The sequence below is a fragment of the Nicotiana tabacum genome, chromosome 17, assembly GCF_000715075.1.
Source record: "Nicotiana tabacum cultivar K326 chromosome 17, ASM71507v2, whole genome shotgun sequence".
NCBI lineage: Eukaryota > Viridiplantae > Streptophyta > Magnoliopsida > Solanales > Solanaceae > Nicotiana > Nicotiana tabacum.
In genome coordinates, this window is record NC_134096.1 from 114,166,089 (window position 1) to 114,186,887 (window position 20,799).

The window sequence follows — 20,799 nt, forward strand, 5'->3', positions numbered from 1 at the left end:
AATACGACCTTCTTATTATTGTATTATTCTTTATTGTTGTACACTAAAGCCTTTCGCGCACACAACCAGGCATTGTGAAATTACTTTCAACTCTTGGCATAAATATTTTATTTTATGTCAAACATTTTGCCGAGTGTTCATTCAAACCTAGCTTATGAGTTTACTAGGGATGGTGTTTGGTTCCATTTGAGTCGGTTTTATGTGGAAAGACATATGCTGAGACAATGTTTCTTTACACTTCTTTCTGAAAATCGTTCAAACCTTTCAAATTCCTTGATCTTTTATTTTTCTTTAATAATAAATTCTAATTAATAATACTCTCCTTTTCCCGATCTATCTCCCTGTAGAAGCACAATATTCATGGCGAAGGACTCCTCAATCTCCCTCTTCATATCTCACCTCTCCTCGGTTGTCAGCTCAGTGGATGAATTAAATTACGGATCCAGCCTCTAACACAAGGGAAGCAAGAAACAATAAATGGAAATTGCCACGACCATCCATTTTCAGTTCCTTATATCAATTCCCATTCACTGTGACAAACATGACCAATCAGTCAATCAACTCCAGCAGGTGCTCTGTGTGTGTCTGTGTGTGTGTGAGAGAGAGATTTTAAGCTTTTAGCATCAACACAGAAGTAGTTTATAGAAAACATATAAATAAATCATTGAACAATAATTAAACATGCCATAGATCCACACCATAAAAGAAACGAAAATTTTAAAGTATAGTTTGTTCCAACTTGGTTTTTCGTCTGCCAATCTAACTGAATCTTTCAAAATGCATTCCTTCCATTGAGAAGCAGTCGCTTCACTTCTACTCGGGAAAAGATGGCTGTGTGCTGAAGAAGAGAGATACTCGTCACCATATTTATGTAGTTTGCATTCAAGGTGAATAACAGGAAGAAACATGAGGGAGCAAAATCACAGCTAACGGACTCCGGACCTAATTGCTCCAAACAAAACTGATTCCTTGAGCTTTACGAAATTCATCAGAGAATTTAGCATCCCCAATAAACAACGCGCAGGCGACTCACTCCCTCATGCTATCATTGTCAGCTTCCTCTTCACTTAAATCAAGATCAGCCAACAATTCCTCCAATGCGACACTAGGGGCATCATCCCCATCAGTCACAGATCCCATTTCTGATGGCTGATACTCCCTGTTGCGATAAAGAGATATGTTGAACCTCAAATCAGGATTCTCCTCTAAATCTCTTAAGAATTGTTCATACTCAGAGCTCATCTTCTCTTCATGGTCTCTACCCTTTACATTGTCATCAGATCAATCTCCATATTTAGAGATTTCAGTTTCCATGAACGAGGCTTCCCACACTTCTTCTGCCATTTCTCTTCATAGCTTTTCTTAACCAGTATCACATCTGGGAGAACAAAAACTTTATACTTGTCCAGCTCATTATCATTACTATTAGCAGCATATAAGTCATACCCAAGTGCATAATCCCCAGGATTTAGAAGATGCCCCAGATGTGTTCGTACATTGAAAATTGTATCATTCTTGCCAAAATCAGATACACGAGCTACTTGGGCATCTGCCAAAGCGTACTTAGATCCAACCAACATTGACCTCAGAAGAAACACTCTCAACATCTAGAACTATATATTCCACAAGCTGCCTACTCGAAAGTAGGGACCTAAAAGACGCCCTCCAATACTGTTCCGCGTCCAGAAAACAGTTCCTGAGAGTAAATGGGTCAAGTAAAGCAATGTTATTACTCACCTTGGTGCAGATCACAAGTGGCCCTAGATTCCCCAAACCATCTTTAACTTTTGGCGGAAGACAAATCAAGTCCTCACGGCAAACTGGGCAAATTTCAACTGAATAAGTATACTTGTAGTTGTAACTGCTGCTTTTGGTATCATGAGACACCAGTTGTTTGTCATTACGGCTCCGAATTGGAACCACTTTCCCTATAAACTCCACAAATTTCACAGCATGACTGTGATTAGAGAAGAAAATATCAATTCCTTGATCCATTTGCTTAATCCTTATAGCACGAGCAGCAGCATCATGCTTAAGAATAAGCTGTTCCAAATAGAAGAACGTCCGCCTGTGAGAAACATGCTTTCCCTGTTGCACTGCAGCCACCCACTGGTCCGGATTAGCCTGAACCCTCGTACAAGATTCACACATTTGGTCTTGGATAACATATTCAACACTGCTTTTGCCTCTCCTTTTATTATATGTAGATAGTAAGAGATGTTGAACTAGAGGTTGTCCAAACGAAAGAATGCCATATAAATTACAATCTAACTACGATCTATTGTATAATGTATACCGCCACTATTTATAGAGCGAAGTTTTGTTAAAAGCAATTAGTATTTTTGGGAAAAATTTGATTGCTGAAGAAATCCTTCTTAACACTAAATTTTATACACTTTAGGTTGAAATCATTTATCAGCAATGTAGAAAGTTTTAATACGAGTGCAATAGAGCTCTTGACCTTTAGTCAACACAAGTTTAGCAACAGTCTAACACTATGGATGCTTAACATGCTCTTCGCGTTATAAGATATTCCATCTTCGTCAAATGTAGTTTATCCAAAGTTGGAATCACCAATGGATGACTGGATATTGATACACCTTCAACACAGTCAACCATCTTTTCTTTATGTTTTTGATGATAATCTTGTTCGTTGATTCGGCCTGTCCGTTCCCGCTAGGATGATATGGTGTAGATAGTATTCTTTTTATTTTATGGTCTTCGATGAATTTCGTCACTCTGCCGCCGATAAACTGTCTACCACTGTCGCATGTTATTTCTGCCGGTATCCCAAATCGACACACGATGTGGTCCCATATGAAATCTATAACCTCTTTTTCTCTCACCTTTTGGAATGCCTGTGCTTCAACCTATTTAGAGAAATAGTCAGTCATAAACAGAATGAATTTAGCTTTACCTGGGGCCGATGGTAGAGGGTCGACGATATCCATTCCCCATTTCATGAATGGCCATGGAGAAATGACCGAATGAAGCTGCTCTCCGGGTTGGTGGATCAACGGTGCAAACCTTTGACATTTATCACATTTTCGAACGAACTCCTTAGTATCCTTCTCCATGCTATCCCAGTAGTACCCTGCTCTGATGATTTTGCGAATTAATGGTTTGGCGCCAGAGTGGTTTCCACAAGTGCCTTCATGAACCTCTCGTAAAACATAATCGGTGTCTCCTTGTCCTAAACATACCGCCAGTGGTCCGTCGATCGTCCTTCTGTATAATGTTCCATCTTCAACCAACGTGAATCGAGCAGCCTTGGTTCGTAGAACACTCGATTCTTTAGGGTTCGATGTGAGTTTTCCGTTCTTTAAATATTCAATGTACTTATTCCTCCAATCTCAGGTTAAGCTCGTGGAATTATTTCGGCATTTCCATCCTCGATTACGGATCTCGAGAGCTGAACGACAGTCCCCGAGTCGATCTTATCTTCCTCGACCGATGACCCCAAATTTGCGAGTGCGTCGGCCTCACAGTTTTGTTCTCGAGGAACATGTTGTAGGGTCCATTCTTTAAAACGGTGTAGAGTTACCTATAATTTGTCCAAATACCTTTGCATCCTATCTTCTCGAACCTCGAAAGTTTTGTTTACTTGGTTTACCACTAGTACAGAGTCACATTTGGCTTCAATGACCTCTGCTCCCAGGCTTTTAGCTAGCTCGAGACCTGCAATCATGGCCTCGTACTCGGCCTCATTGTTAGTTAATTTAGTGGTTTTGATGGATTGTCTAATAATGCCACATGTGGGAGGTTTCAGTACGATGCCAAGCCCATACCCCTTCACATTTTTACAAATCTTTGTAGGTTCTTTGGCGTATTAAACAGATTTAAACAAATCCACTAACTTGAGTGTCATTCCGACTCAAACATTCAGTTTATGCAAATCTACAAAAAAAAAATAGTAGATAAATGACACGATCAGCTGCCCTTGGATCAAATTCTTCAAGTATATGGGGGTGGATTCAATGCATCAAAAGAGCACTTACGAAACTGATTTCATCAGTGCGGAGGATCTAATGAAGCAGGCATGAAAGTCCAATTAGCTAGTCGCCCTGTATGTTCTGATAAAAAATAACCAATGAACTGCACTCTGAGCAGAAGCAAGATATAAACTGAACACAGGAGGATGTTGAGAACTGGGAACAAAGAGGAAAAACATGTTCAAAGATAGGTAACTAGAACAAAGACTAGGTAGCTCTAGCCTCTAAGCACATATACAAGGTGACACTGTCATCTGATTGGGATGGAGAAAACTGTGACAACAGTTATTTACACTTCTGTTTGGAAAATGAGGAGCAGATTGTATACTAGTCCCTAAGGTGCCCCACTCAATTTGGCATTCTGAAGTAAGATCATAAATTTATATTCTCCCCGTCACTCAAGTGTAGCTAATTTCTCTTCGTCGACCTCAAAAGCCTTCCGAGCTTGTTTCAGCTCCTCATTCATGGACAATAATTCTGTACACCGGTTAAGTTTGGGCAAGTCCTGCACAATAAAACAGTATTCATCCAAAATTCAGACCTCAGAGCACATAAAAGTTGAACTAACATCATATCTAGCTCGCAGAGCAAATGCAAGCAATAGCATGACTGATCTTTCATAACGGCCTTCTAGATTCTCTTTTACAGCTACCGACATGCGTTCACTCATATTAGAATTACAGCAAAAGAAAGCAGAAAGAAGGGCAATAGAATGAGGAAAGTGGTATTAAACAAAGGAAATAATGCCAAGAAAACCCCATAAACTCCCAGTCCAATTCTCCCCAATCCAAAATTGGAGTAATTGTTGTTTAGATAAACAATATAGTAACTATGAAGATTGACTATTCTCAACTTCTTTAGTTGCAACAGAAGCATATGACTAGACCAAAAGAGTTTCAGTTTAATCAGGTATAAACATACATAACATGACCAACGGGACCAATTTTGAATATTAATTCTATCATGTAAATACATAAGCTATACTATAATTATCATAAATATGAAACCAATTATTCAGCTTGATATCGGTACTAACACCTTTGACTGGGGATTAAGTTTTGGATGTGACAAATAAGACCTCAGACTAGTGATTAAGCTTGGGATGCACAACCTAGAAATATCAACTTCTACTAAAACACAAAAACAGAGAAGATATAGAGATAAAGAAAGAAAGAAAGAAAGAAGGGGTTACTTACAGAACCTCCAATTTTAGAATGACATTTTTCAAACTCTTTACTGTATCACCCCCCCCCCCCCAAAAAAAAAAAAAACACAGACACACACACACATATAAATAAATGCTGAATTCATAAAAAAGTCTACCTTTCTGATTAAGAACAGAAAGTCCTCTGTCAAAAGCTTCCCCCTTTTGGTTGCAATATCTTGAGCTTTGTGCACCTATACAAGTTGTGAAGCTTAAAAGATAGGACCAAATGCATGTTTCTTCTAAAAATAAATAATAGTCAAAAAATGCTGGGCGTAATACACAGTAGGAGAATATGTTGTCAGAAATTCTTGGTAAGAACAGAATTGGGTAGAAATCAGTTCATCTCACCATATCAGTGACATAATCAACAACGATGTCCTCCACAAGTGCCACAGTTTCTGGAAGCGGCTGATAGTACAGCAGTAGAAGCTCAGTAAATCAGAGCATAAAATAATACCAAATCACAGAAGATCAGAACAAGATTAACTTTGAGAGACAACATTTAGATATACAAGGCAATCAACTATCATGCTTTCCAAATTCATTTGAAGTCCAGTATCAATTGACTGCAGTGAAAACACTAAACTTGATGCCACAAAAGAAAACATATTAAGAAGAAAATCTGCTAGCAACACTATATGTATTAATGGTGGAGACAATAGCACAGTACAAGCGTGCTCAAATCACTTATGGAGCAGGGACAGGAAAATCTGTTAAACCAGAAAGGAGTGTGCTACAGCAAAATAGATTATCCTTTATGGAGAGAAAACTAGACGAATATGGCACAAAATTTGACTCCTGATTCAGTTCTTTCTTAAGTATCTGCACAAGTACTCCAAAGTTCCTCTGAAAGTTATTGCTAGAGTTTAGACAAAGGCTTAGTTATGTTACCAAAAGAAAGATCAAACTGTTTCCTGTAGCCAGCGCATGTTGTTGTAAGAACATTGTTAGGCAGAAACCAAAACGCCATACTCAATATGTACCAACAAAATCTGCAATTTTTTCTAGTATTAATGTGCACACAAACAAAGAACTTGGCAATAGCAGCATGGCATATTCTACTCAATTTCCCCACAAACAAAAGAATTAGTGAATATAAACATCACCAAACATACACAAGGGGAAAACAATAAAAGATGGAACATAAAAGTGAAAAGGCATCTTACATTACTATCATCTCCAAACCCATACATCATGTGTTGCACTGTGCAATGAAACAGAAGAAACATTAATAAACAAAACTTGGATTCATTGATCTATACACGCCTATGCGAACATTAACTTACGGTCTTTCTGAAACATGCCACGTTTTCTTTTTAATGAACTTTCTGATGGTTGCGAAGCTCCTACTCTAGCTTTTGACGATGGCCCTATAGAAGAGTTGTTCATTTTCTATTTATTCCAACTTTCACTTTTCAACCTGCAAAAGTATTCAATAACATCCTCATACCGCAAGCACCATTAAACAAATCAGATTATCAGTTAGATACACCAAGCAGACGCCATGGGGAAACAAAAAGAGTTATAAAACTGAATGCATAAAGAATGTCCTCCTATAAAACTTGTAAACGTTAACATCAACTTAACTGGTCATAAATTATACAAAAATCCATTAGTTTTTCTTACTTTGGACAAAAGGGAGCTCATGGTATAGCCAAAACTTATCTAATTGAAGCAGACACAAAAGAAACAGTACTTGCAAGATAAACTGGCGGAAAACATTCTCCTTCTTTAACATGATTATCAAATCCAGGACAAAGAAATTCCTAAAAACGATCAACGCCGGGAATATAAGGAAAAAAACAAAGGCACATTTCGTATAACATAAGAAAAATTGCACTAATACCGCTTGTTTCCACAAATTTCGACGTTGCAGTTAAGTTATTTTATGGCCAATCAACTGTGTAAAAATCTAACTTTTTGCCCTAGGAAACTGTTAGGGGAGACAAAATTTGAAGAAAAACTTGCAATTGTGTTGATTAGTCGATTCTACTGAAGAAGAAAGTGCGATAGAAAAGTGAATTTCAAATTGAAATCTCCAACAATGATTAGGGCATCAGGCGGTGGATTTTATGCAGTTTAGTTCGGCAGTCCTTTAAAACAGGTACTGACTTTAACGGGTTTCAAATCAATTGGGGCGGCCTAATCGGAATTACTGATTTATGAGTCGACTACAAAAGGAGCTGTATAAGTGGCGATTAGAAAATGCGACTTATAAGTCGCATCCATAATTACGATTCATAAGTCACTATTCCTATAGCTCACGCGCTTTTTGGGTCGTACTTGTGAAATATTGCCTTTCCCAAAATACATTTTATAACCAACATTCTAAATTACGATTTAAGTCACATTTTTCCTCGGAACAAGCGGAAAGAATTTTTTACCCCCTTTGTTTCGAAAGGAAGGTGAAAAAGTGCAAATTATTTTTTTCCAAATTGTGAAGTTGTGTTTGTTTGATAATTTTCTAAAAAGTTACTTTATCAAAATTACATTTTTTATAAAAAATACTTTTTTACATGATTTTTTTTCTTTCTTAATACACTTATTAGGTAATTACAAGTCAATCTGTGTGATATAAATTAAGTGGTAACCTGAAAAAATTAATGACTAGTCTACTATCACATGCTAAACAATAGTTATATACTATAAAGAAAATCTTAACACTATTAACATATACTATATATATAACTTATGTTTACCTAATAAATAATATGATTGCGTAAATTTTTATAATGTATATGCATATAACTTAAATTCTTCAATTTGTCATAGAACAAGGACAAATAGATTTATGATGCAAAAAATAATGAAAAGTGGATAACTAGTTTAATGGAAACTAAGGGACTGAAAAGTGGAAAGACCATAGTAAATCAAAAAGAGATACTAAAATTCATAAATTTATCTTGTCTCAATAATAATAAATATTGTGATGACCCAAAATGTCATCTTTAAATTTAATAATTAATTCTTGTGTTCTAAGCCCTCTATTATTTATCATTCATCGACTTGCGTGCGCAGTCCGTATAATTTTTCGAAAAGTCTTTATGTGAAAAAAATGGATTAAAATGTGAATTAGAGCTTTAAAACTCAACTGAGTTGACTTTGGTCAACATTTTGAGCAAACGAACTCGGATCAGTGTTTTGACAGTTCCGGTAGGTCCGTATCGTGATTTGGAACTTGAGCGTATGCCCGGAATCAAATTCCGAGGTCCCTAGCCCGAGATATGGAATTTTGATAAAAACAATTAAAAGTTTAAGTTCACATAGTGACCGGATGTCGAATTTTGTGCAAACGACCCCGGAATAGAGTTTTGATGATTCCAACAGCTCCGTATGGTAATTTTGGACTTAGGAGCGTGATCGAAATTTTATTTAGAAGTCCGTAGTGAAATTAGGCTTGAAACGGCAAAATAGGAATTTAAAGTTGGGAAGTTTGACCGGGGAGTTGACTTTTTGATATCGGTATCGGAATCCAGTTCTGAAAATTTTCACAGCTCCGTTATGTCATTTATGACTTGTGTGCAAAATTTGAGGTCAATCAGACTTGATTTGATAGGTTTCGACATCGAATGTAGAAGTTGAAAATTTTAAGTTTCATTAAGCTTGAATTGGAGCATAATTCGTGGGTTTAGCGTCGTTTTATGTGATTTGAGATTTCAAATAAGTTTGTATGATGTTTTAGGACTTGTTGGTATATTTGGTTGAGGTCCCGAGGGTCTCGGGTGAGTTTCGGATGGTTAACGGATAAAAAATGGGACTTAAACAGCTGATGCAAAAGCTGCTGCAAATTTTCTTCTGCTGTGCAATCGAGCCACCAGAAATCGAGCCGAGGATCGAAGGCAGGCTCGATATCCATGATCGAAGGCAGGCTCGAGGGCCATGATCGAAGGCCATAAAGATCGAAGCCATGATCGCTTGCCAGGATTGATGGATGTGATCGAGCCTCAGGGTCGAGGACCATGATCGAAGGCCATGACCGAGGTCCATGATCGAACTCCTATAATCGAGGTCCAGGATCGGACCCCATGATCGAGGTCACCCTAGACAGATCTGTAAGTTATTAAATCAGGGGGCTTCGTCCCATTCGCCATTTTTAATAACTTAGAGCTTGAGCAGAGGCGATTTTTGATATATCTTCAAGGAAAAACATTGGGGTAAGTGTTCTTAACCTAATCTTGGTTAGATTATCCGAATCCATCACTGTTTTTAACATTTAATTGGTGATTTAAGTTGGAAATTTTTGAAAACCCTCTTGGATAGATTTGTGGATTGAAGGGTCGAATCGTTATTGGAATTTAGTCATTTTGGTATGGTTAGACTCGTGGTTGAATGGGCGTTCATATTTCGTAATTTTCGCCGGATTCCGAGACATGGGCCCCACGGGCCATTTTTGAGTTAATTTCGGATTTTTATTGAAAAATGTAGTATTTTCTTATAGAATTAATTCTATAATTTTTGTTGACTGTATCAAATTAATTATGACTAGATACGAGTCGATCGGAGTCGAAAAATCGAGGAAAAAACATAATACTTGGTTAAATTGGAGCAAGTCGAGATAAGTGACTTGTCTAACCTTGTGGAGGAAAAATTTCCCCTAGAATTGATATTAATGTGATTATTGAAATGTGTTGAAAGTCGTGTACACGAGGTGACGAGTGTGTACACAGGCTAAATGTGAAAGATTATATTTTTAAATTGTGTAGATAATTGTTGCGCATTTATTAAATTATTTTATCTTGTTATACTCTTCATCATTGATCTGAGATATATATTTTAAATTTGTTTGATCTTTTCCTGCTAATTGTTTTATCTGTTTAGTTGGAACTTGGTTTCTTTTATTCTGTGCATTATTTGAAGGTTGATTTTCTTTAAATTAAATATTATTAATATGAAGTATTTGACATTTTTAAACTTGATATTAAAGCAACGTATTAAAGATTTTGAAATACTATTTTCCTGAATTATTTACTCCTGAATATTTTTGTAAGATTTTCGTACTTATTGTGGTGGAGCAGTTAGCTCTTTATTGTGGAAACATATTGTTGTTGAATTATTTTGACATGAGCCGTGAGCTCTTTATTGTGAAAAAATATTATTGTTGAATTATTTTGACATGAGCCGTGAGCTCTTTATTGTGAAAAAATATTATTGTTGAGTTATTTTGACATGAGTCGTGAGCTCTTTATTGTGGAACAATATTGTTGATGAATTATTTGTGCAAGTTAAATTATTTGAGCACCTGAAGTGCAAATTGTGATATATTGTGATATTGATACGCATGCGGTGGTATAAGGTCTGGGTATTGAAATGCATGCGGTGAGATAAGGGTGGCTTGATACGCGTGGCTAGTAGGGGGAACTACTAGAGGTCATGCGGTGTGATAAGGATGACTAAAACGTGGGATGCTATTTCGGAAAAAATATTTTCTTTAAAATAAATTGTGAAGGCTCCCGCGGTGAGATAAGGAAATGAGACATTGTGAAATTATTTATAATTTGGGACTACGAGGCGGTACCTCGGTAGTGCCCTTGTTGATATTGATTTATGGTCATAGTTGCCTTCGATTAATTGTTGTGATTTTCATAAAGTTGAAATAAATTCTGTTTTGATTCCACGAGATATTATTTGCAATTATTTGGTGTCATTAAATGTGACATACTATTTGATTCATTTGCATAGTCATTTTATCTTATTAAATTGTTTAAACATTTTTCCATGTCATTATCTATTCTCCAGTAGAGACTAGGTGCCATCACGACCTCCTACGGAGGGAATTTGGGGTCGTGACAAATATATACATTAAGTTAAGTTAAATAAATGGATTTCTAGAAGATATAATACGTTAAATTAAATAAATGGACTTATAGAAGATAAAGTAAGGTTGCATAAAGTATTAGAACAACTCAGCATCTCTGTCCTTCCTTTAACTTTTTGCTGTTAGCTCATCTTAGGGTTGATTTTTCTTAGTTAACTTCTTGAAAATTAGGTAAAATAGATCTATAACAATGTTATCAAATTAAAATGGACCATCTGTCCTTCTTAGAACTATTCCTTCATAATGAAATATGCATCAACAATTTTAAGTTACCAAATTAACCTAACAAGTATGTGATATATTGCAACGCCAAAGTCTACGGTCATATCTGGTTGGTAAAAGATTCTTTTTATGTACTGCGGCTCCAAATTACCATAGAAGCTACAAGGCGCCAAGGACAAGCTACTGGAAATTTAATTCCAGTAATCTCAATGCTATGGCTTAAAAAATAAGTGAAAAGGAAATATAAAGGTGGCCATGATCAAGAGTTCTTTTATTTTCAGGTAACCTTTAGGCTTTAGTGCAAGGATAGAAGAAGCACAAATAAGTGCACTTCTTGAACAGATTTAAATTAAAACCAGATAAAACTTCAAACATCACCTACATTTTAGATTCCCCATTAATTAATTTCTTCTATCTTTCCTTAGACAACAGCTTAAGATAAAAAGAAGAAAACTGTGATTATGGCTGTAAAAGGGATCTAACTTTATGTTTCCTTTTCACTTTGTTTTAGAAAAAAAAGAAAACCATCATCAGAAAATTGTACGTAGATAGAACCAAATATCTTTCCTTTTTAGTTCGACCATTCATTTCGAAATTGAGGCCACATAAATATACAAACACATGTAAATGCATTCTTTTAGAAAAAACAAACAAATATTAGCATTTCTTGTTCTGAAAGCTCCAGCGACACACATAGGGCGATGTCTTTGTTCTAGTACCTCAAAAGCCAAAAAAAAAAGTGTCACTTTCAGTACTTTATCCAAATGTGAAATGAAATTCCAGTATCACCCAAATTATACAGCAATGGCTTGGGCTGATCCTAAATATAGCCACCAGTTGCATAGATTTTGACATCATACCTAAAATGGGTTTCAGGGGACAAAAAATAGCCACAAGGCTTTGGTCCAAAAGAAAAGGTAATACAATGTGATATGTATAGTACTCGTACATTGCAACTTTAAATCATGACTGGTATTTACGTGGAGAGGGTAAAGGGACACGTTCATTATCCACAGGGTTCTGAAACTAAAAACCATGGATTTCTCAGTTATCAAACAACACTACATCTTGTCACACCTCCTTTTTCCCGAAGAATAGAGTGTTTTTCCAATCAAAGTGACATTATCCGAAATGGGATTATTTATTTAATCAGAGTAGCCACTTGGAATAATTATATGGTGTCCCAAGTCACCGGTTTATTTTAAATCCCAAATCGAGGAAATTTGACTCTGTTTTAAAGTCCGCGAAAACCAGAAGACCGGGTAAGGAATTCCGTTAACCTGAGAGGTGTTAGGCATTCCCGGGTTCCGTGGTTTTAGCACGGTCGCTTTAATCATACCTGGCTTAATTAATTTGTTTAATTACGTGTTTTAAAACGTGTGTTTTTTACCTTTTACCGCTTTTAATTATGGTGTTTATGGATTTATCTTTGAAACGGATCACGTGTGCGTAAATTCGTTTTATTTGGGGCGCTAAAATCATGTCACGCGTACATGTACACACTTAATCACGCTTTATTAATTATTAAGATTGTTTCGCTCAAAGTTGCGCGAACGCATACTTTGATCTTAATTTTGTTACCCGTAATTATTAAGATTGTTTCGCTCAAAGTTGCGCGAACGCATACTTTGATCTTAATTTTGGAACCCGTAACAATTATTAATTATTAAGATTATTTCGCTCAAAGTTGCGTGAACGCATACTTTGATCTTAATTTTGGAACCCGTAATTATGTCATGCGAACATATACATAATCACGATAATTTGATTAATTTAAAAAAAAAAAAGGCGTGCCTAAAGCATTCTAACACATTCATGGATTATGTTTTTCTACTTTGAGATTATTGTGAGGCCATGACTTATGGATCAAATATTATTGTGGAGAAAGATGTATGATTGTTGATAATTTTGACGACGTGCTAGCTTGTGTATTTGGTTGACTGCATGCTAGCGTTCGATACTTATCTGTTAGGATGAAAGGAGCATGGTCCAACTCACTCATGTCAGGCCAAATAAATGGCCAGATTACCTCCAGATTTCAACTAAACTCCACGGCCCATTAATAATCAAACTTAACCCATTCCAATTAGCTCTATCCAACCCCCACAATCCAGTGACGTTACAATCAGCTTATACCCCACAACCTTTTAATTTCTAACAAGCAAACACATGGCCCATTATTACTAATCCCCTCATTATTCAATTAATCTTTGCAATTTCCATGATTAACGCGAAGATGCAGTAACAAACATGAGACAACACCAAGCGAAAATGACGAACCAAACATAAGGCACTCAGAGATAATGAAGCTAACCGCAGATGAAATACACAAAGCTAAAAGAAAAATATCTACAAGAAACTAAACAGAAAAACAAATCAAGCATTTAATTAAAGCAATACCAACTAAAGCAAACATAATACCATTGAAACAGTAGATAGAGAAACAGACCTTTGTAAGTGCCTCAAACTAAACTTCACTTAACAGAAAACTTCCGAGCAGAGTTTGGTACAGAAACGATGACTATTCAGCTAGCAACGACCAAAGCCGGCAACAATTCCGGAGCCAAAAATGCTAACCGGTCTTCGACTAACAGAAGCGCAGCGGCTCCGGGACCTCGAATGCGACCTCCAAATCGCAATAGTGTTTTGTGGGTTGAGATGAAGTTATTTTGCTGCGTTTGTTTCAGCTGAGTATTGCAGTAGTTTCAGGTGTTTTAGAGAAGGTTTGTGGGTGCTAAAACACCTGAAACTAAGGTGAAGAAGAAGGAATTTTGGGGGCTTCTGCCGGCAAATTTTAAGACCTCTAGCTCTAAGGTTTCTTTGCCTTCTTCCCTCTGTTTTTCCAGTCTTTTTTCCCTTTTCCGTTCTCTGTTTTTTTCTTTTCTTTTTCGTGTGTGCGTGTGTTGAGGAAGAAGAGAAGGCTCCTAGGGTTCTTTGGGTGTGAGGGGAATTTTGTTCTTGAGAGAGTGAAAGAGGAGGAAGAGGAGGAGGAGGCTAGGGTTTTGTCAAGGGGGTATCCGGGATGTTTTGATTAAGAAGGGGGATCCGGTTGGGCCGGCCGGGTCGGGCAGGTGGGGTTTTGGGCCGTCGGAATTGGGCCAATTTGGAACAAGAAGCAAAAGACCTTGTTCTTCTTTTATTTGATCTTTCAAAAATAGCCACATTACTACTAATTGAATTTGTTTTGCCAAAACGACCTAATTAGCATTTTAACTAATTAATTAAACTAATTGATTAAAGCTAATGTATATTTTTTTTTTTTGTGATTTTTGTTTTACTCATCCTTTTAACCTATGATTAATTCTCAAATGTAATTAATACACTAAATGAAAGATAAAAAATATTTTTGATGATTTATTATAATTTAAAACATTTCTAAATATGCATGAACAATGCAAATAAATGCAAAACAAATAAAATAAAATTTCCTAAAATGCTATAAAAGCAATTAAAAAAAATTTGGACTATTTTTAGGAGTAAATTCCTATGTGGGGCAAAAATTAGGTGTTCACAGTTGCCCGCCCCTCTTTGCTTGGAAACATGAAGAGTTTTGAGGCAAAGACAAAGTGAGTCATATGACTACTTTTTGACCATGCCATTATTCAAAAAGGAAGAAACAAAGAAAAGAAAAGAGAGTGCAACCGAGTCCTGATTTTGGACAGCGTACATATCTCGGGCTATAAGGGAATCAGGTCGCGTGTAGTTCAAAGAGAGTGGTGGAATGATGAGTTGCTGAGTCGAGTGAGGTTTCTTCGAGGCTCCAGTCCGTGGTCCTGTTCACACATCAAAATCAAAATCAAAACAAACTAAATAAGCCTATCAGCTATGAATTACAAGATTCATATCTATAAGTCTTCTAAACCTTGATCTTGAGTCTTGACTGGTTCTTCATGCAGACTTTGGTATAAATCTTGATTCTTGCTAGCTGAAGGTGCTAGTTCATTCTTCTACGATTTTTTCTAATCAAAACGGGAAATGCAATGCTCGTGACTTTAGTCATGTCGTGAGCAGTCTACATCCTTTCAACCGTTTTGGATTCGTTTCTTTTTTTTCTTTATTCTGGATTGAGACTCCTTTTGATCATCTTGAACCTCGTGTCTTGAGGAAAAAACCTGCTCATACACCAAAACGAACAAACAAACGAAATTTTTCTGCCTCAGTTTTCACTAGGAATATTTCGTGAATTATTTGTAACAAAACTCTATACTACTTCATTATGGAAAGCAATAAAGTCGGGATTGGTATACCTTGAGAAAACAGAGACTAGGGAGTGGAGACCCTATGTCTAAAATGAAAACAACTAGGGAGTGGAGACCATATATTGAAAAATCGACTAGAGAGTGAAGACCATATGTCTAAAATAAAATCAATTAGGGAGTGGAGACCATATGTTGAAAAAGCGACTAGGGAGTTGAGACCCTATGTCTAAAATAAAATTAACTAGGGAGTGGAGACTCTATGTTAGAAAAACGACTAGGGAGTGGAGACTCTATATCTAAAATAAAATCAACCAGGGAGTGGAGACCCTATGTTAGAAAAGCGACTAGGGAGTGAAGACTATATGTCTAAAACAAAATCAACTAGGGAGTGGAGACCCTATGTTGGAAAAACGATTGCTAATTTTATTTTTTTATTTTAATATATTTTTAAAACTCCAACTTGAAACTACTACCCAATTTGAATGGGTAATTTTTTTTATTTTTTATAGCTAATTATAAGATATCCATATTTATTAATTCAAATAGAGTAACCAATTAATTCAAAATTTAAAATTCAAAAGATTTTTTAGTTAGAAAGGTAATTTATTTTGTCTTAAAACTCAACCTTGAAACAACTCCCAATTTTGATTCGGCAATTTTTTATTTATTTTTAATTTCGTTTTTTATTTAAAATAATTTTAAAACACCAACTTTGTTGAAGCTTTGTCCTAAATATCTATACGTGGCGTCTTATGGTTATACCACTTGGCATCATATAATTATTTACTTCTCTTTTTGTGTATATATATATATATATATATACACACACACACTATACATTAGAAAGAAAGTACTCTCCAATTTAGATTGGAAATTTTTTATTTCTTTATTTCCGTTTTTTTAATTTTAAAATAATTTTAAAACTCCAAATTGAAACCACATCTCAATTTGAATTGGCAAATTTTTATTTTTTTATTTTTGTTTTTTATTATAAAATAATTTTTAAACTCCAACTTGAAACTATTCCCCAACTTGAATAGGTAGGTTTTTTTATTATTAATATTTTGTTTTTTTATTGTAGCTAATTTAAGTTTTTCTTATTTTTCGTTTTTTAATATTAAAATAACTTTAAAACTCCAACTTGAAACTACTCCCCAATTTGAACGAGTAGTTATTTTTTTTATATTTTTATTTTTTTAATATAGCTAATTATAAGATATCTTTATTTATTAATTCAAATAGAGTAACCAATTAATTTAAAATTTAAAATAGTTTTTTTAGTTAAAAAGGTAGTTTATTTTGTCTTAATAATGACACTTGGCTTTTTGTGGTTATGCCACTTTGTCTTAATAATGTGTTTTTGCTAGGAGTGGGCATAAAATCCGAAAAACCGAAAAATTGGACTTGACTGAATTAATTCGGTATTTCGGTATCGGTTCCTCGCTTCTTCGGTATTAATTCGGTATAATTTTTTTAAAAGTTCGGTATTTCGGTACGGTTCTCTGTATTGAACTTTCGATACTTCGGTATACCGAAATACCGAATTATATAAGGTCCATTTACATGGTAGATCAATTATTAGGAATTATATACAATAATAACAAATCCTTTTAAATATTATAGGATTAGCAGATCTAATAACAAATATAGCATGTTGGAAATATAATAGCATTCATAGTTGTAAATTGTAACGTTTGTATCCGCTAATTAAGGGATAAGTACCAAGTAAAAATTTACATCTTTTCTCTATCTTCTTTAAATAACGACTGAACAATCGTCTTTTAATTTCTTTCTCATCCATAATTCTCTATCATGTATGTTTCTCACCTTCTCTCTTTAGGGTTTCTCTTTATTCTGTCATCATATGTGAATTTTTTTTTTATAGATAAACTCTGCTTCATAATTGCTACCAAATCCAGGTCGTGAAAAAAGTGCCTTCAATAATTTTTTTTTGCTATTCAAAAGTAAATCAAGTTGATAGACCAGGCTCCAAAGAACTTATTGACAAACTACATATATACCATTTTTATACCTAACATAAGTAAATGTTAACTAAGTTGAAGAGTTCGTACATACCAATTTTATATCAAGCAATAACAACAATAACAACAATCAAGTATAATCCACTTGTGGGGTCTGGGGAGGATAGTGTATACGCAGACCTTACCCCTACCCTGGGAAGATAGCGATGTTTCTGATAGATACTCGGCTCACTCGAACTCATAACCCCTTGGTTGGAAGTGGAGAGTGCTTACCACTAGAGCAACCCACTCTTATGGCAAAATTTTATACCAAGCACAATTAAATAAATAGAATATACCACATATTTGAAGACAAAGTACATAAAAATTTTATACCTAAACACAATCAAATAAATAAAATATACCATGTATTTTGAAGATAAAATACGTAAAACTTTTATACCAAAATATAATTAAATAAACAGAAGATACCATATATTTTAACTGTGTCTAGGCATAAAAATGGTATGTACTTCCTCTTCAAAATACATGGTATATTTTTGTTTATTCAATTTGTTTAGGTATAAAAATGGTATGTACTGTATACTTGATTAAAATTTACTTGGTTACGTATACTACTTGGGTGTCGAGTCTGGGTGTAAAATGAAAGATATGGGAGTACATATGTACATATAATAGGCAGATATAATATGTATAATATACTTAATACATATTGTACTATTTATTAAGAGGTCGATGTGGAAAAGAATATGGGAGAAATTAAAAATGATTTATGGGGGAGGGGAATGATGTATTTGCAATGAATATGATTAGGAGATTATAGGAGGAAATTAAAGGAGATAAAATTGAAGTCCTAATTTTTTGGAGAGATTTTTGGGATAGGAAATTGCGACATTCTTGGAGCACTAAAGGGATGCCAAGTTATTTTTAGGTTTCTACTACTTATGTAAATAATACACTGCCACAATTGAAATATACTCAATAGTGCTAGGATTTTGTATATATTCTTTTAAAATGTGATACTTATGAAAGTTTCCCATTATATAAGTAAGCCTTCCTACTGCCCAGCCCAAATTATCAATTCTCCGACCAATTCGAATTAGGGGTGGACGTTCGGTATTTCGCTACGGTATTTAAAAATTTCGATTCGATATTTGGTATATTAATTGTGAATACCAAATACCGTACCAAAATAATTCGGTACGGTTCGGTATTTTCTTGTTTGGTTCGGTACGTTTCGGTATCGTACCATATCTTTGTTAACTAAACAGTGCTAAGCTAATTCATTAAAAATTTCTAATTACGTGATAATGAGTATAACAACAACAAAATGTGAGCAGTACCTTCACTTCTTCTAATAATTTCTAATAGAAATCACTACATGAACATAACAGTAGAATGTGAGTAGTTTCTTAATTTCTTTACTCTAATAATTTATACTAGAAAGCACATCATTAGAAAAATTCTAATAAAGTGATAAATGAGCATAACAGCAACGGATGTGAGAAGTTCCTTTACTTTTTCTAATAATTTCTAATGTTAGGTTGAGGAGTTGGGCTTAGTCTCGGTGGGTTACATGCTAAGGGTAAGAACTAACAAGTTAGAAATGTTGGGCTGAAAATTGATAACTTGGGTTGGCAGTGAAGGAAGGTGTACTTAAATAATTCGGTATTTCGGTATACCGAAATATCCAAACTTCAATATCGAGGACCGTACCGAAATATCGAAAAACTAAAAATCTTATACCGAAGTAGGACCGAAATACCGAATAAACCGATAGCGAAATACCGAATTAATTCAGTCCGATTTAGAATTTAATTTTTCAAATTTTATGCCCACCCCTAATTCCAACTTGGTACTCCTAGCAAGTAGACCGGCAAGATTAAGCCCAACCTAACATAGGACCCTAGGTTTCAGAATTCCCTTTAGTCCAGCTATGCATTAGGTGGATCAACCTAGTAAACACATATTAAAGCTTATGATATGCATTTGTTTTTTCTTGTTTGGTTGCTAGTTAATCTTTCCTTATGCTGTTATTCATCATTTTGTAGTTACTTATCGTGTAATTTTTGTTTTTGTGAAATTTTTTATACTTGCAAAGGACCTAATCTTGGATCACTGTACAACAATTTGACCAAGACATAGTAAAAATATGTATCCCGTTTAGGCCTTCTATGTAACGTTTTAATTTCCCTTTATCATACGGATGTGGGGGCACAAAAACTATTAGCTAGAAAATAAGAATCCAAAATTATGCAATAAAAACAGTTTTGCTAGAATTATTAGCTAGAAATCCAGAATTACCTTATAAATAGTTTTGCCGAAAATTAGATCAGTTTAGTTTGGTTGGCTACCAAACCGTACCGAACCAAACAAGAAATACTGAACCGTACCGAATTACTTTGGTACGGTATTTGGTATGCACAGTTAAAATATCGAATACCGAAATACCGAACCGTAGTTCTTAAAAACCGTACCGAAGTACCGAACGCCCACCCCTAAATTTTGCCTCTCTTTTTATTATATATAGATAGATACTAATGGTGATAGTAAGAGATGTTGAACTAGAGGTTGTCAAAACGAAAGAATGCCATATAAATTACAATCTAACTACGATCTATTGTATAATGTATACCGCCACTATTTATAGAGCGAAGTTTTGTTAAAAGCAATTAGTATTTTTGGGAAAAATTTGATTGCTGAAGAAATCCTTCTTAACACTAAATTTTATACACTTTAGGTTGAAATCATTTATCAGCAATGTAGAAAGTTTTAATACGAGTGCAATAGAGCTCTTGACCTTTAGTCAACACAAGTTTAGCAACAGTCTAACACTATGGATGCTTAACATGCTCTTCGCGTTATAAGATATTCCATCTTCGTCAAATGTAGTTTATCCAAAGTTGGAATCACCAATGGATGACTGGATATTGACATGGGCGAAGTTACGTGCAAGCAAGGGTGGTCAAGTGACCACCATTCGCCGAAAAATTATACTTCGTATAAGGTAAAATATTACTTGTTATTGATTAAAAATAAACTTTGAACACCCTTACATAGCTCACTGGCAAAGGTTTGAACACCCTTGTTGAATTTTTTGGCTTCGCCGCTATAATGATACACCTTCAACATAGTCAACCCTAAGAATTGAAATACTTAACGTTACGGATTTTGTAAAAATTACAAATCTTTGTAGGTTCTTTGGCGTATTAAACAGATTTAAACCAATCCACTAACTCGAGTGTCATTTCGACTCAAACATTCAGTTTATGCAAATCTACAAAAAAAATAGTAGATAGATGACATAATCAGCTGCCCTTGGATCGAATTCTTCAAGTATATGGGGGTGGATTCAATGCATCAAAAGAGCACTTACGAAACT

At 35.1% G+C, this 20,799-nt stretch overlaps 1 protein-coding gene and 1 pseudogene across 1 annotated transcript; both read right to left on the reverse strand.

Annotated features, from left to right (window-relative positions):
* Positions 1-1,002: 1,002 nt before the first annotated feature.
* On the reverse strand, positions 1,003-3,036 carry LOC107809515 (uncharacterized; annotated as a pseudogene).
* Positions 3,037-4,120: 1,084 nt separating this feature from the next.
* On the reverse strand, positions 4,121-14,240 carry LOC107829799 (transcription initiation factor TFIID subunit 13). The gene is made up of 6 exons (XM_075234874.1): positions 13,686-14,240; positions 6,486-6,619; positions 6,366-6,403; positions 5,548-5,607; positions 5,316-5,390; positions 4,121-4,497 (listed from the first exon to the last, which is right to left on the reverse strand). The coding sequence occupies exons 2-6, from the start codon at positions 6,586-6,588 to the stop codon at positions 4,387-4,389; spliced, it is 387 nt and encodes a 128-aa protein (XP_075090975.1). The 5' UTR covers positions 6,589-6,619; positions 13,686-14,240; the 3' UTR covers positions 4,121-4,386.
* Positions 14,241-20,799: the final 6,559 nt, after the last annotated feature.